Source organism: Oncorhynchus masou, chromosome 18 (assembly GCF_036934945.1).
Source record: "Oncorhynchus masou masou isolate Uvic2021 chromosome 18, UVic_Omas_1.1, whole genome shotgun sequence".
NCBI classification, from domain to species: domain Eukaryota; kingdom Metazoa; phylum Chordata; class Actinopteri; order Salmoniformes; family Salmonidae; genus Oncorhynchus; species Oncorhynchus masou.
Window position 1 is genome coordinate 6,743,160 of NC_088229.1, and position 16,946 is coordinate 6,760,105.

Genomic DNA, 16,946 nt, shown 5'->3' on the forward strand with positions numbered 1-16,946 from the left:
ACTATTATCTCCCTATTGGGCTGCAGAGATCCATACTATTATCTCCCTATTGGGCTGCAGAGATCCCTACTATTATCTCCACATTGGGCTGTAGCTACGTCCATACTATTATCTCCCTATTGGGCTGTAGCTACGTCCATACTATTATCTCCCAATTGGGCTGCAGAAATCCATACTATTATCTCCCTATTGGGCTGCAGAGATCCATACTATTATCTCCCTATTGGTATGCAGAGATCCATACTATTATCTCCCTATTCATCTGCAGAGATCCATACTATTATCTCCCTATTGGGCTGCAGAGATCCATACTATTATCTCCCTATTGGGCTGCAGAGATCTATACTATATCTCCATATTGGGCTGCAGAGATCCATACTATTATCTCCCTATCGGTTTGCAGAGATCCATACTATTATCTCCCTATTGGGCTGCGGAGATCCATACTATTATCTCCCTATTGGGCTGCAGAGATCCATACTATTATCTCCCTATTGGGCTGCAGAGATCCATACTATTATCTCCCTATTGGGCTGCAGAGATCCATACTATTATCTCCCTATTGGGTTGCAGAGATCCATACTATTATCTCCACATTGGGCTGTAGCTACTGGGCTGTAGCTATGTCTATACTATTATCTCCCTATTGGGCTGCAGAGATCCATACTATTATCTCCCTATTGGGCTGCAGAGATCCATACTATTATCTCCACATTGGGCTGTAGCTACTGGGCTGTAGCTATGTCCATACTATTATCTCCCTATTGGGCTGCAGAGATCCATACTATTATCTCCCTATTGGGCTGCAGAGATCCATACTATTATCTCCCTATTGGGCTGCAGAGATCTATACTATATCTCCATATTGGGCTGCAGAGATCCATACTATTATCTCCCTATTGGGCTGCAGAGATCCATACTATTATCTCCCTATTGGGCTGCAGAGATCCATACTATTATCTCCCTATTGGGCTGCAGAGATCCATACTATTATCTCCCTATTGGGCTGCAGAGATCCATACTATTATCTCCCTATTGGGCTGCAGAGATCCCTACTATTATCTCCACATTGGGCTGTAGCTACGTCCATACTATTATCTCCCTATTGGGCTGTAGCTACGTCCATACTATTATCTCCCAATTGGGCTGCAGAAATCCATACTATTATCTCCCTATTGGGCTGCAGAGATCCATACTATTATCTCCCTATTGGTATGCAGAGATCCATACTATTATCTCCCTATTCATCTGCAGAGATCCATACTATTATCTCCCTATTGGGCTGCAGAGATCCATACTATTATCTCCCTATTGGGCTGCAGAGATCTATACTATATCTCCATATTGGGCTGCAGAGATCCATACTATTATCTCCCTATCGGTTTGCAGAGATCCATACTATTATCTCCCTATTGGGCTGCGGAGATCCATACTATTATCTCCCTATTGGGCTGCAGAGATCCATACTATTATCTCCCTATTGGGCTGCAGAGATCCATACTATTATCTCCCTATTGGGCTGCAGAGATCCATACTATTATCTCCCTATTGGGTTGCAGAGATCCATACTATTATCTCCACATTGGGCTGTAGCTACTGGGCTGTAGCTATGTCTATACTATTATCTCCCTATTGGGCTGCAGAGATCCATACTATTATCTCCCTGTTGGGCTGCAGAGATCCATACTATTATCTCCCTATTGGGCTGCAGAGATCCATACTATTATCTCCCTATTGGGCTGCAGAGATCCATACTATTATCTCCCTATTGGGCTGCAGAGATCCATACTATTATCTCCACATTGGGCTGTAGCTACGTCCATACTATTATCTCCACATTGGGCTGTAGCTATGTCCATACTATTATCTCCTTATTGGGCTGCAGAGATCCATACTATTATCTCCCTATTGGGCTGCAGAGATCCATACTATTATCTCCACATTGGGCTGTAGCTACTGGGCTGTAGCTATGTCCATACTATTATCTCCCTATTGGGCTGCAGAGATCCATACTATTATCTCCCTATTGGGCTGCAGAGATCCATACTATTATCTCCCTATTGGGCTGCAGAGATCTATACTATATCTCCATATTGGGCTGCAGAGATCCATACTATTATCTCCCTATTGGGCTGCAGAGATCCATACTATTATCTCCCTATTGGGCTGCAGAGATCCATACTATTATCTCCCTATTGGGCTGCAGAGATCCCTACTATTATCTCCACATTGGGCTGTAGCTACGTCCATACTATTATCTCCCTATTGGGCTGTAGCTACGTCCATACGATTATCTCCCAATTGGGCTGCAGAAATCCATACTATTATCTCCCTATTGGGCTGCAGAGATCCATACTATTATCTCCATATAGGGCTGCAGAGATCCATACTATTATCTCCCTATTGGTTTGCAGAGATCCATACTATTATCTCCCTATTCATCTGCAGAGATCCATACTATTATCTCCCTATTGGGCTGCAGAGATCCATACTATTATCTCCCTATTGGGCTGCAGAGATCTATACTATATCTCCATATTGGGCTGCAGAGATCCATACTATTATCTCCCTATTGGTTTGCAGAGATCCATACTATTATCTCCCTATTGGGCTGCAGAGATCCATACTATTATCTCCCTATTGGGCTGCAGAGATCCATACTATTATCTCCCTATTGGGCTGCAGAGATCCATACTATTATCTCCACATTGGGCTGTAGCTACGTCCATACTATTATCTCCACATTGGGCTGTAGCTACGTCCATACTATTATCTCCACATTGGGCTGTAGCTACTGGGCTGTAGCTATGTCCATACTATTATCTCCTTATTGGGCTGCAGAGATCCATACTATTATCTCCCTATTGGGCTGCAGAGATCCATACTATTATCTCCACATTGGGCTGTAGCTACTGGGCTGTAGCTATGTCCATACTATTATCTCCCTATTGGGCTGCAGAGATCCATACTATTATCTCCCTATTGGGCTGCAGAGATCCATACTATTATCTCCCTATTGGGCTGCAGAGATCTATACTATATCTCCATATTGGGCTGCAGAGATCCATACTATTATCTCCCTATTGGGCTGCAGAGATCCATACTATTATCTCCCTATTGGGCTGCAGAGATCCATACTATTATCTCCCTATTGGGCTGCAGAGATCCCTACTATTATCTCCACATTGGGCTGTAGTTACGTCCATACTATTATCTCCCTATTGGGCTGTAGCTACGTCCATACGATTATCTCCCAATTGGGCTGCAGAAATCCATACTATTATCTCCCTATTGGGCTGCAGAGATCCATACTATTATCTCCATATAGGGCTGCAGAGATCCATACTATTATCTCCCTATTGGTTTGCAGAGATCCATACTATTATCTCCCTATTCATCTGCAGAGATCCATACTATTATCTCCCTATTGGGCTGCAGAGATCCATACTATTATCTCCCTATTGGGCTGCAGAGATCTATACTATATCTCCATATTGGGCTGCAGAGATCCATACTATTATCTCCCTATTGGTTTGCAGAGATCCATACTATTATCTCCCTATTGGGCTGCGGAGATCCATACTATTATCTCCCTATTCATCTGCAGAGATCCATACTATTATCTCCCTATTGGGCTACAGAGATCCATACTAGTATCTCCCTATTGGGCTGCAGAGATCTATACTATATCTCCATATTGGGCTGCAGAGATCCATACTATTATCTCCCTATTGGGCTGCAGAGATCCATACTATTATCTCCCTATTGGGCTGCAGAGATCCATACTATTATCTCCCTATTGGGCTGCAGAGATCCATACTATTATCTCCCTATTGGGCTGCAGAGATCCATACTATTATCTCCCTATTGGGCTGCAGAGATCCATACTATTATCTCCCAATTGGGCTGCAGAAATCCATACTATTATCTCCCTATTGGGCTGCAGAGATCCATACTATTATCTCCCTATTGGGCTGCAGAGATCTATACTATTATCTCCATATTGGGCTGCAGAGATCCATACTATTATCTCCCTATTGGTTTGCAGAGATCCATACTATTATCTCCCTATTGGGCTGCGGAGATCCATACTATTATCTCCCTATTCATCTGCAGAGATTCATACTATTATCTCCCTATTGGGCTGCAGAGATCTATACTATTATCTCCACATTGGGCTGTAGCTATGTCCATACTATTATCTCCACATTGGGCTGTAGCTTCGTCCATGCTATTATCTCCACATTGGGCTGTAGCTACGTCCATACTATTATCTCCACATTGTGCTTTAGCTATGTCCGTACTATTATCTCCACATTGGGCTGCAGAGATCCATACTATTATCTCCCTATTGGGCTGCAGAGATCCATACTATTATCTCCCTATTGGGCTGCAGAGATCCATACTATTATCTCCCTATTGGGCTGCAGAGATCCATACTATTATCTAAATATTGGGTTGCAGAGATCCATACTATTATCTCCCTATTGGGCTGCAGAGATCCATACTATTATCTCCACATTGGGCTGTAGCTATGTCCATACTATTATCTCCCTATTGGGCTGCAGAGATCCATACTATTATCTACCTATTGGGCTGCAGAGATCCATACTATTATCTCCACATTGGGCTGTAGCTACGTCCATACTATTATCTCCCTATTGGGCTGTAGCTACGTCCATACTATTATCTCCCTATTGGGCTGCAGAAATCCATACTATTATCTTCATATTGGGCTGCAGAGATCCATACTATTATCTCCCTATTGGGCTGCAGAGATCCATACTATTATCTCCACATTGGGCTGTAGCTACGTCCATACTATTATCTCCCTATTGGGCTGCAGAAATCCATACTATTATCTCCCTATTGGGCTGCAGAGATCCATACTATTATCTCCCTATTGGGCTGCAGAGATCCATACTATTATCTCCCTATTGGGCTGCAGAAATCCATACTATTATCTCCCTATTGGGCTGCAGAGATCCATACTATTATCTCCCTATTGGGCTGCAGAGATCCATACTATTATCTCCCTATTGGGTTGCAGAGATCCATACTATTATCTCCACATTGGGCTGTAGCTACTGGGCTGTAGCTATGTCTATACTATTATCTCCCTATTGGGCTGCAGAGATCCATACTATTATCTCCCTGTTGGGCTGCAGAGATCCATACTATTATCTCCCTATTGGGCTGCAGAGATCCATACTATTATCTCCCTATTGGGCTGCAGAGATCCATACTATTATCTCCCTATTGGGCTGCAGAGATCCATACTATTATCTCCACATTGGGCTGTAGCTACGTCCATACTATTATCTCCACATTGGGCTGTAGCTACGTCCATACTATTATCTCCACATTGGGCTGTAGCTACTGGGCTGTAGCTATGTCCATACTATTATCTCCTTATTGGGCTGCAGAGATCCATACTATTATCTCCCTATTGGGCTGCAGAGATCCATACTATTATCTCCACATTGGGCTGTAGCTACTGGGCTGTAGCTATGTCCATACTATTATCTCCCTATTGGGCTGCAGAGATCCATACTATTATCTCCCTATTGGGCTGCAGAGATCCATACTATTATCTCCCTATTGGGCTGCAGAGATCTATACTATATCTCCATATTGGGCTGCAGAGATCCATACTATTATCTCCCTATTGGGCTGCAGAGATCCATACTATTATCTCCCTATTGGGCTGCAGAGATCCATACTATTATCTCCCTATTGGGCTGCAGAGATCCCTACTATTATCTCCACATTGGGCTGTAGCTACGTCCATACTATTATCTCCCTATTGGGCTGTAGCTACGTCCATACTATTATCTCCCAATTGGGCTGCAGAAATCCATACTATTATCTCCCTATTGGGCTGCAGAGATCCATACTATTATCTCCATATTGGGCTGCAGAGATCCATACTATTATCTCCCTATTGGTTTGCAGAGATCCATACTATTATCTCCCTATTCATCTGCAGAGATCCATACTATTATCTCCCTATTGGGCTGCAGAGATCCATACTATTATCTCCCTATTGGGCTGCAGAGATCTATACTATATCTCCATATTGGGCTGCAGAGATCCATACTATTATCTCCCTATTGGTTTGCAGAGATCCATACTATTATCTCCCTATTGGGCTGCGGAGATCCATACTATTATCTCCCTATTCATCTGCAGAGATCCATACTATTATCTCCCTATTGGGCTACAGAGATCCATACTATTATCTCCCTATTGGGCTGCAGAGATCTATACTATATCTCCATATTGGGCTGCAGAGATCCATACTATTATCTCCCTATTGGGCTGCAGAGATCCATACTATTATCTCCCTATTGGGCTGCAGAGATCCATACTATTATCTCCCTATTGGGCTGCAGAGATCCATACTATTATCTCCCTATTGGGCTGCAGAGATCCATACTATTATCTCCCTATTGGGCTGCAGAGATCCATACTATTATCTCCCAATTGGGCTGCAGAAATCCATACTATTATCTCCCTATTGGGCTGCAGAGATCCATACTATTATCTCCCTATTCATCTGCAGAGATCCATACTATTATCTCCCTATTGGGCTACAGAGATCCATACTATTATCTCCCTATTGGGCTGCAGAGATCTATACTATATCTCCATATTGGGCTGCAGAGATCCATACTATTATCTCCCTATTGGGCTGCAGAGATCCATACTATTATCTCCCTATTGGTTTGCAAAGATCCATACTATTATCTCCCTATTGGGCTGCGGAGATCCATACTATTATCTCCCTATTCATCTGCAGAGATTCATACTATTATCTCCCTATTGGGCTGCAGAGATCCATACTATTATCTCCACATTGGGCTGTAGCTATGTCCATACTATTATCTCCACATTGGGCTGTAGCTACGTCCATACTATTATCTCCACATTGTGCTTTAGCTATGTCCGTACTATTATCTCCACATTGGGCTGCAGAGATCCATACTATTATCTCCCTATTGGGCTGCAGAGATCCATACTATTATCTCCCTATTGGGCTGCAGAGATCCATACTATTATCTCCCTATTGGGCTGCAGAGATCCATACTATTATCTAAATATTGGGTTGCAGAGATCCATACTATTATCTCCCTATTGGGCTGCAGAGATCCATACTATTATCTCCACATTGGGCTGTAGCTATGTCCATACTATTATCTCCCTATTGGGCTGCAGAGATCCATACTATTATCTACCTATTGGGCTGCAGAGATCCATACTATTATCTCCACATTGGGCTGTAGCTACGTCCATACTATTATCTCCCTATTGGGCTGTAGCTACGTCCATACTATTATCTCCCTATTGGGCTGCAGAAATCCATACTATTATCTTCATATTGGGCTGCAGAGATCCATACTATTATCTCCCTATTGGGCTGCAGAGATCCATACTATTATCTCCACATTGGGCTGTAGCTACGTCCATACTATTATCTCCCTATTGGGCTGCAGAAATCCATACTATTATCTCCCTATTGGGCTGCAGAGATCCATACTATTATCTCCCTATTGGGCTGCAGAGATCCATACTATTATCTCCCTATTGGGCTGCAGAAATCCATACTATTATCTCCCTATTGGGCTGCAGAGATCCATACTATTATCTCCCTATTGGGCTGCAGAAATCCATACTATTATCTCCCTATTGGGCTGCAGAGATCCATACTATTATCTCCCTATTGGGCTGCAGAGATCCATACTATTATCTCCCTATTGGGCTGCAGAAATCCATACTATTATCTCCCTATTGGGCTGCAGAGATCCATACTATTATCTCCCTATTGGGCTGCAGAAATCCATACTATTATCTCCCTATTGGGCTGCAGAGATCCATACTATTATCTCCCTATTGGGCTGCAGAGATCCATACTATTATCTCCCTATTGGGCTGGAGAGATCCATACTATTATCTCCATATTGGGTTGCAGAGATCCATACTATTATCTCCCTATTGGGTTGCAGAGATCCATACTATTATCTCCCTATTGGGCTGCAGACATCCATACTATTATCTCCCTATTGGGCTGCAGAGATCCATACTATTATCTCCCTATTGATTGAATGAAGTAAAGGTCAGAATACAGTGTACGTGTAGACACACTCATTTATTCACTCTTCATCCCAAATGAATAGCTAGCTGATGAAAAGCATGCTATTCTCATGCTTAAATTCAAGGACAGAATAGGCATAGCGAGAAAGACTAGTGTCATTAGAGACGAGACTAGTGTCATTTACACGCGCTTAAATCAGGTTGGAATACCCCCCTTAATAGAAGTGCCTCGTGGCTTTGTTTTCAAACTCCAACACTTCCAACTGTGCCAAAACAAATCAGCTATGTGGGTGTTGATTGTCGCAGGTTGACCCTTTTGATCTGATTGAAGCTGGGCATTTGTTCTATCTGTATCCAGAAGCATAACGGGTTCTATGATAGAAATGTGAAGGTCATTTCAGATTGAGCAGACGTGTCGTAGTGTTTAACGTCAATTAAATATCAGCTAACCTGAATGTAGTCTCTGCTAAGGTGGGAACGTTGCCTTTTTAAATTTCATATCACACTGTAACCGAGTGGTGCAACGGTCTAAGAGGCGTCACTACAGACCCTGGTTCAATCCTGGGCTGTATCACAACTGCCCGTGATCGGGGAGTCCCATAGGGCCGCGCAGAAAGTGGACATGTTGGAGGACACATTATGTTTTGGGAATTCCATTATCAGAATACATAAACTACATTGACTGTCAAGTATAGACATGGCCAGAGTCATTTCCAGGCTTCACAGCACAGCTTCCCATTAAGCACAGCTGTCCCTGAGTGCTCTGAGTGCAATATTACAGCCAAGCTTCAGTAGCACTCTTTATTAAAAGATCTGCCTTTTCCTCTCATCTCAAACTGCCCTCCACTTGGCCTCACAAACACACATCCATTTTCAGAGGATTTCTCTCTTCAATGACTGTGGTCTCTACTCCCCAGTCACGGTACATTTAGTTTGTGAACAGCTCAAATCAAGTGTTATTGGTCACATACACACATATTTAGCAGATGTTATTGTGGGTGTAGTGAAATGCTTGTGTTCCTAGTTCCAACAGTGCAGTAATATCTAACAATACACACAAATCTAAAAGAATGGAATTAAGAAATATAGAAATATTAGATCGAGCAATGTCGGAATGGCTTTGACTAAAATACAGTAGAATAGAATACAGTATATAAACATTATTAAGGTGACCAGTGCTCCATTATTAAAGTGGCCAGTGATTCCATGTCTATGTATATAGGGGCAGCAGCCTCTAAGGTGGAGGGTTGAGTAACCGGGTGGTAGCCGGCGAATGATGGCTATTTAACAGTCTGATGGCCTTGAGATAGAAGCTGTTTTTTAGTCTCTCGGTCCCTGCTTTGATGCATCTGTACTGACCTCGCCTTCTGGATGATGGCGGGTTGAACAGGCAGTGGCTCGGGTGATTGTTGTCCTTGAAGATCTTTTTGACCTTCCTGTGACATCGGTGATGTAGGTGTAACCGATGTGAAATGGCTAGCTAGTTAGCAGTGGTGCGCGCTAATAGCGTTTCAATCGGTGACGTCACTCGCTTTGAGACCTTGAAGTAGTGGTTCCCCTTGCTCTGCAAGGGCCGCGGCTTTTGTGAAGAGATGGGTAACGATGCTTCATGGGTGACTGTTGTTGATGTGTGCAGAGGGTCCCTGGTTCGAGCACGGGTATGGGCGAGGGGACGGACTAGGGTGCGCTGTTGCACCTTCTTCAACACACTGTAGACCGGTGTGGGTAGACCGTTTCAGATCTTCATGGTTTGTTTACGCCGAGGAACTTGAAGCTTTCCACCTTCTCCACTGCAGTGCCATCGATGTGGACAGAGGTGTGCTCCCTCTTCTGTTTCCTGAAGTACACAATCAGGTCCTACGTTGAGGGAGAGGTTATTTTCCTGGCACCACACTCCGAGGGCCCTCACCTCCTCCCTGTCGGCTGTCTCGTCATTGTTGGTAATCAAGCCTACCACTGTTGTGTCATCTGCAAACTTGATGATTGAGTTGGAGGCTTGCGTGGCCATGCAGTCATGGGTGAACAGGGAGTACAGGAGGGGACTGAGCACGCACCCTTGTGGGGCTCCTGTGTTGAGGATCAGCGAAGTGAAGATGTTTCCTACCTTCACCACCTGGGGGCGGCCCGTCAGGAAGTTCAGGATCCAGTTGCACAGGGTGGGGTTCAGACCCAGGGCCCCGAGCTTAATGATGAGCTTGGAGGGTGCTATGGTGTTGAATGCAGAGCTATAGTCAATGAACAGCATTCTTACATAGGTATTCCTCTTGTCCAGATGGGTTAGGGCAGTGTGCAGTGCGATGGCGATTGAATCTATTGGGGCAGTAAGCAAACTGAAGTGGGTCTATGGTGGGTCTATGGTGTCAGGTAAGGTAATGGTGATGTGATCCTTAACTAGCCTCTCAATGATGACAGAAGTGAGTGCTATGAGGCTGTAGTCATTTAGTTCAGTTACCTTCGCTTTCTTGGGTACAGGAACAATGGTGGACATCTTGAAGCAGGTGGGAACAGCAGACTTGGATAGGGAGAAATTGAATATGTCCGTAAACACTCCAGCCAGCTGATCTGCGCATGCTCTGAGGACGCTCCTAGGGATGTCTTACTCACGTCGGCCAAGGAGGAGGAGAGCCCACAGTCCTTGGTAGCGGGCCATGTTGGTGGCACTGTGTTATCCTCAAATGCGGGCAAAGAAGGTGTTTAGCTTGTCCGGAAGCAAGACGTCGGTGTCTGCAACGTGGCTGGTTTTCCCTTCGTAGTCCAAGATGGTCTGTAGACGCTGCCACATACGTCTCATGTCTGAGCCGTTGAATTGCGAATCCACTTTGTCTCTATACTGACGTTTGGTCTGTTTGATTACCTTACGAAGGGAATAACTACAACGTTTGTAGTCGTCCATATTCCCAGTCTATATTCCATATTCCCAGTCACTTTGCCTTGGTTAAATGCGGTGGTTCACGCTTTCAGTTTTGCGTGAATGCTGCCATCTATTCACGGTTTCTGGTTTGGGAAGGTTTTAATAGTCACGGTTGGTACAACATCTCCTATACACTTACTGATAAACTCAGTCACCGAATCTGTGTCTTTCATTAATGTTATTCTCAGAGGCTACGCGGAACATATCCCAGTCCGCGTGGTGTCCGACCAGTGTTGAGTAGACCTTAGCACAGGTACTTCCTGTTTGAGTTTAGAGTTTCTGCCTATAGGAAAGGAGGAGCAAAATGGAGTCGTGATCAGATTTACCGAAGGGAGGGGCTTGTAGGCATTTTGCAAAGCCGAGTAGCAATGTTTTACCAAAGCGAGTACTAGTCAATGTGTTGGTTGAACTTCGGTAGCATTTTCCTCGAATTTGCTTTGTTAAAATCCCCAGCTACAATAAATGTGGCCTCAGGATGTGTGGTTTGCATTTGTTCCTTAAGGGCCGTCGTTGTATCCACAGCACAGCAAAGGGACTGCAACTACCACTGTGCTGCATAGACATGGGTGCCTTTCTACTAGCCAACATAATTTCCTACTGACTGACAGACTGTTGCTAAGAGCTGTCAATGTGAAACCTGGGAATTACTTGAATAGTGCTGTGTCTGTGATTATTTTGTATATCTCTCTACAGCTCCACCTGGTGGTCATTTCTCAGTACTGCCTGATGTTTTCCACACCTGTCTCCCTGTGAGTCTCCCCGGTGGTCCCTGATCTAATGTCTTCAGCAGCTGTTGAGGAAAGGGAGAGAGGACTTGCAGTACAGAGAAGCTGAACACCACGCAAAGCTACAACTGAAGAAGCAAAAATCTCTGAAGCTGGAGACACATCTCCCTGACTAGCTTTAAGCACCAGCTGTCAGAGCAGCTCACAGATCACTGCACCTGTACATAGCCCATCTATCTACCTACCTCGTCCCCATACTGTATTTATTTATCTTGCTCCTTTGCACCCCAGTATTTCTACTTGCGCATTCATCTTCTGCACATCTACCATTCCAGTGTTTAATTGCTATATTGTAATTACTTCGCCACCATGGCCTATTTATTTCCTTAACTTACCTCATTTGCAGTCACTGTATATAGACTTTTAGTTTCCTTTTGTTCTACTGTATTATTGACTCTGTTTTGTTTATTCCATGTGAAACTCTGTGTTGTCTGTGTCGCACTGCTTTGCTTTATCTTGTCCAGGTCTCAGTTGCAAATGAGAACTTCTCAACTGGCCTACCTGGTTAAATAAAGGTGTTCTCAACTGGCCTACCTGGTTAAATAAAGGTGTTTTCAACTGGCCTACCTGGTTAAATAAAGGTGTTCTCAACTGGCCTACCTGGTTAAATAAAGGTGTTCTCAACTGGCCTACCTGGTTAAATAAAGGTGTTCTCAACTGGCCAACCTGGTTAAATAAAGGTGTTCTCAACTGGCCTACCTGGTTAAATAAAGGTGTTCTCAACTGGCCTACCTGGTTAAATAAAGGTGTTCTCAACTGGCCAACCTGGTTAAATAAAGGTGTTCTCAACTGGCCTACCTGGTTAAATAAAGGTGTTCTCAACTGGCCTACCTGGTTAAATAAAGGTGTTCTCAACTGGCCTACCTGGTTAAATAAAGGTGAATAAATGAAAGGCCACTGGGTTTGAAACTGGCAAAACCACATGGACATTTAACATACTATTTCCTTCCATCAATCTTGTAGTTTTTAATATTGCTGCTGTCTCTGACTCTTATTTACTATTTAAACAGTTGCCCCACAAATCCCCCCTTCCCTAAAACATGTATAAATATTACACTATAAATTGTACCTTCCTGTATTAATACTGATGCTAAAATGTTTATTCTATTGAGACATTTACTTTATTTCTAATTGTCGAGAAGCAACCTGCAAGTAAAGCATTTCTTTTTAACGGGACTGTGTGTCATACTGCCAAGAAAACTTGCTGAAATAAGGCAGCCTCTTGATGAGTCCCGCTGGAAATACTGGCCCCCCGATATTGGCTGCTAGTTAAGGCCGCTGGAAATACTGGCCAACCGATATTGGCTGCTAGTTAAGGCTGCTGGAAATACTGGCCCACTGATATTGGCTGCTAGTTAAGGCCGTTAAGGCTACCTCAGGTAGCATTTATATGGTAGGTGTAAAAATATTGCTACATAGACATCCGTTATTATATTTACACTTATTAGAAGTTCGTACCATTTTAAAGATTTGTCCAGAAACTTTAGTGAAAATCACCCTACTCGGTATGTCTTCTTCAGAAGTGTGGGTCCAGTGTACTTGCTGCATTTTGGTCAAAAGTATGTGGATACCCATTCAAATTTGTGGATTCGGGCTATTTCAGCCACACCCGTTGCTGACAGGTGTATTAAATCGAGCACACGGCCATGCAATCTCCATAGACAAACATTGTCTGAAGAGCTCAGTAACTTTCAACTTGGCACCGTTATAGGATGCCGCCAAAGAACTGTTTGCCGGGAGCGTCATGAAATGGGTTTCCATGGCCGAGTAGTCGCACACAAGCGGCTAGTAGCTTGGGTGCGGCTTGCCTAAAATCAACATGCACAATGCCAAGCGTCGGTTGGAGTGGTGGAACGCTCTTCGCTATTGGACTCTATAGCGATGACTCAAGCTTCACCATCTGGCAGTTCGACGGACAAATCTAGGTTTGGCGGATGCAAGGAGAACGCTACCTGCCCCCAACACAATGTCACCTTTTTGGGTGACCGAAACAAAATTCACATAGAAATGATTGTTATATATCTGTAATTCTTATTGAAATCACGTCTAAGAAGCGATAGTTATGTTCTATTTGCACCACTTCTATGCTTCCCGTTCTTAAATTTAATTTCTGCGTCTTTTACTTTTGTACACCAGCTGAAAATACAATATTTGTGGTTATGATTCTCTACACAGTATATTTGCTTGTCTTGTCAGAAGCTGAAATTTGGCGAACTATTCAAACTTCAGCATCCAGGAAATGCATAGTGCATTTTTAAACTAGCCAACGTCGCCATGTGATCGGGGATTTCTATTGGAGAAGCAGTTTTAGCTTATCTACACACTGTAGATTGGTGGTACCACACAGCACATCTAGAAGGGAGTGTTATGGGAACTCGAATGACGTCAGTGATCTTCAAATCGGAAAGTCTTGAGTTCTAGAAGGACAGTTCCCGACTTGGATGATTAGTCCGAGTCAGACCTCGTTATTTTCCAAGTTGTTCTGAACGCAGCATTATTTCATACCGAACCCTCCCCTGAGATGACTCAAGGCCTCTACATCACCGATAGATTTTACTATAATTAAAATCCCGTTTGCAGCAAATTGTCAAAATGAAGACCAGAAGTGACGTTCGAGCACTATAACTAAGGCTCTTTAAATTTCAAATCACGCTGTAAAGTGGTACTTCCACGATACTGATTGAATAGAGACCTAATTTGTATAGGATATAGGATTTAGGATTAAGACATTTTGTTTAATGACAACCACAATCCATGCTAAATACTATAATAAATATATCAAAACTCGACGACACCTTGTATAAATTTAAATCGTTCTGCCCCTGAACAAGGCAGTTTAACCCACTGTGCCCAGGCGGTCATTGTGAATAAGAATTTGTTCTTAACTTACCTTTTTAAAAATACATTAAAAAAAAAAAAAAGTCAGTTGCTGGATCCTCGTATATAATCGAAATAGGACAGCACTCCGGTAAATACACGTCAAATGTATTTATGCAACAATAAATAAATATAATAAACCAGACGAGACACAGAGCGATGGATGTGGAATTACTATCACGACTTTATTAATCATTGCTAACCCCCCCAAAAAGCAGACATTCAGCAACAGTTGAACATTGTAGCAGCGGTAATAGGCCGACGAGAGAAAGTAACACTATAAATTGGGGTATTTTAAAATGTTTAAACTCCACACCATCAGCTCTGAAGACTCCGTTTTCACGTGTCGCGATGGACGCGGGCGTCTATATATTAAAGAGATGTAATTAATCCATTTAAATCATCAGGGTTTGAAGAACTCAGCGGCACCTTGCTTTACCAGAAACAACCAAAATCAACCAGAAAACATAACACCATAAAGAGAGAGAAGTGTGTCGAATCCAAAGGAAAGGATGCAAGGCCCCGTTTTTATTGTTAGTATTATTCATTTGGGACAATGTCGTAAAATGGTGACGTTTCACTGGAGCATGAATAACCAATCAGGTTTATTAGAACTCGAGTTACCGGGGAGGGAGGGAGGGCTCAACAGATAGATTTTTGTTGTTGTTCTTTTCTCATTTCATCTGATTCTTGTCACCGAGAAGAGAAACCAACCCTACATTAGTACATTTTCCTTCTAGATCTACTGTCAGCACAGAGAGATCTGGTAGTCAGGAGAATAGTATCTGACAACAGGGTTAGTTATTTTAATTCAAGATCCTACTGTGAAGCTTCCTTCCTGCCTCCCTTTTTGAAAATACCAAATAAATTGTCATGACAAACAAAAACAAAAAGAGCTCATCTTAAACTTCTTAAAACAAACAAAGAAAAACACAGGTCACTCTTAATACACTGCGATCGAATCTCAAAACAATGTTGTTTTTTAGAAGTTTTTTTTAAACATTTTTTTTTTAGTTACTTGAAGATTGCAAACCCAGACATTTTTTGTGGGTAATATTTGAGAGAAGCATGGGGTTTGTTTACCGTGTGTATTAAATGTTACAGCAACATGGTCATAAATGCACCAACTGACTCCTGACTCAGACAGCACATACAAGATCTGCTTCAAAAGAGTTAACAGTTGGCAGATGGTGGAGACTAGGATACAGATGTGTGTGTGTGTGTGTCTCTGTTATGGTATGCGTGTCTGTTACAGTATGCGTGCGTGTGTGTGTGTCTCTGTTACGGTATGTGCGCGTGTGTGTGTGTGTGCATGACAGAAAGCTAGGGAGAAGTTGGGGAGCGAGGGTTTTCCGGTTGAGAGTTGTCCCATGGAGGTGTCGTTAGCAGGACCAATGTGTGGGCCCTCGTTGTCCCCCATCGTGGGGCTCTTGTCTCGGTGGGGGGGGGCAGGGTGGTACTGAAAACCATCAGGGAACAGAGTTCAACAGGTCTTGCAGGAAGACGTCTGGGTCCCGAATGTCAGAGAGGAGCCCTGGAAACAAATCAAAAAAGAGTCTTGAGTCTGACACACCAATCATGTACAATCAATTTCTTGTTAGGTCATTTCGAGGTGATAAAACATTCAAAATTAACACAATAAACCCCGCAAGAGCAGAAAACCATGAACCAAAAAAAGGCAGCATTCGATACGACAGTACGCCACTATCTCAGTGGACTGCGTCTGGCAACACTGACCAACGACATCCAGGAACTCAGAGAAGGATTCGGCGGGCATCAGCTCTTCCTGGTAGGACTTGAGCACCCGCTCCGAGGCCTCGTAGATGGGCATGTCATTGTGCCGCACGTACTCTGCCAGCGAGAAGGACCAGCCTCCCTCCGTGTTGTTGGTGGGTACTTTCTATAGAGGGAGAAAGGAGGCGGAGAGAGAGGTCTGAGTGAACTAAAAAAAAAAAATCACATCCATGTTTTCATACGTCTAACGTACAAAAAAAACAACATTTGACACAATTGGTTGATTTACAACATTTATTTTGACACTAAGATAAAAATATATATAGTTTTGTTGGCAGGATAAGTCCGTCCTACCCTGAACATGTCATAGATGAGTTCCACGAGACCCCAAAAGAGGAGAGGAGAGCGATACACTGCATATTCCTTGGACTGTTTATCTGGGAGTCTGGAGAGAAGAGGAAAGATCAGAAATATATCACAGACCGATACACTGCAGCTCAACCCCGAAGAGAACTATATTTGATCAACACAGTATAAACTCTACG

The 16,946-nt window shown here is 43.2% G+C and overlaps 1 protein-coding gene across 1 annotated transcript in view; it reads right to left on the reverse strand.

Annotated features, from left to right (window-relative positions):
* Window positions 1-14,827: 14,827 nt before the first annotated feature.
* The window catches only part of LOC135504726 (E3 ubiquitin-protein ligase UBR4-like), a 135,648-nt gene continuing 133,529 nt past the window's right edge, over window positions 14,828-16,946 (reverse strand). The window contains 3 exon segments of the mRNA XM_064923538.1: window positions 14,828-16,201; window positions 16,405-16,567; window positions 16,756-16,846. Of these exon segments, the coding sequence (XP_064779610.1) occupies window positions 16,137-16,201; window positions 16,405-16,567; window positions 16,756-16,846 (319 nt within the window). The 3' untranslated portion in view covers window positions 14,828-16,136.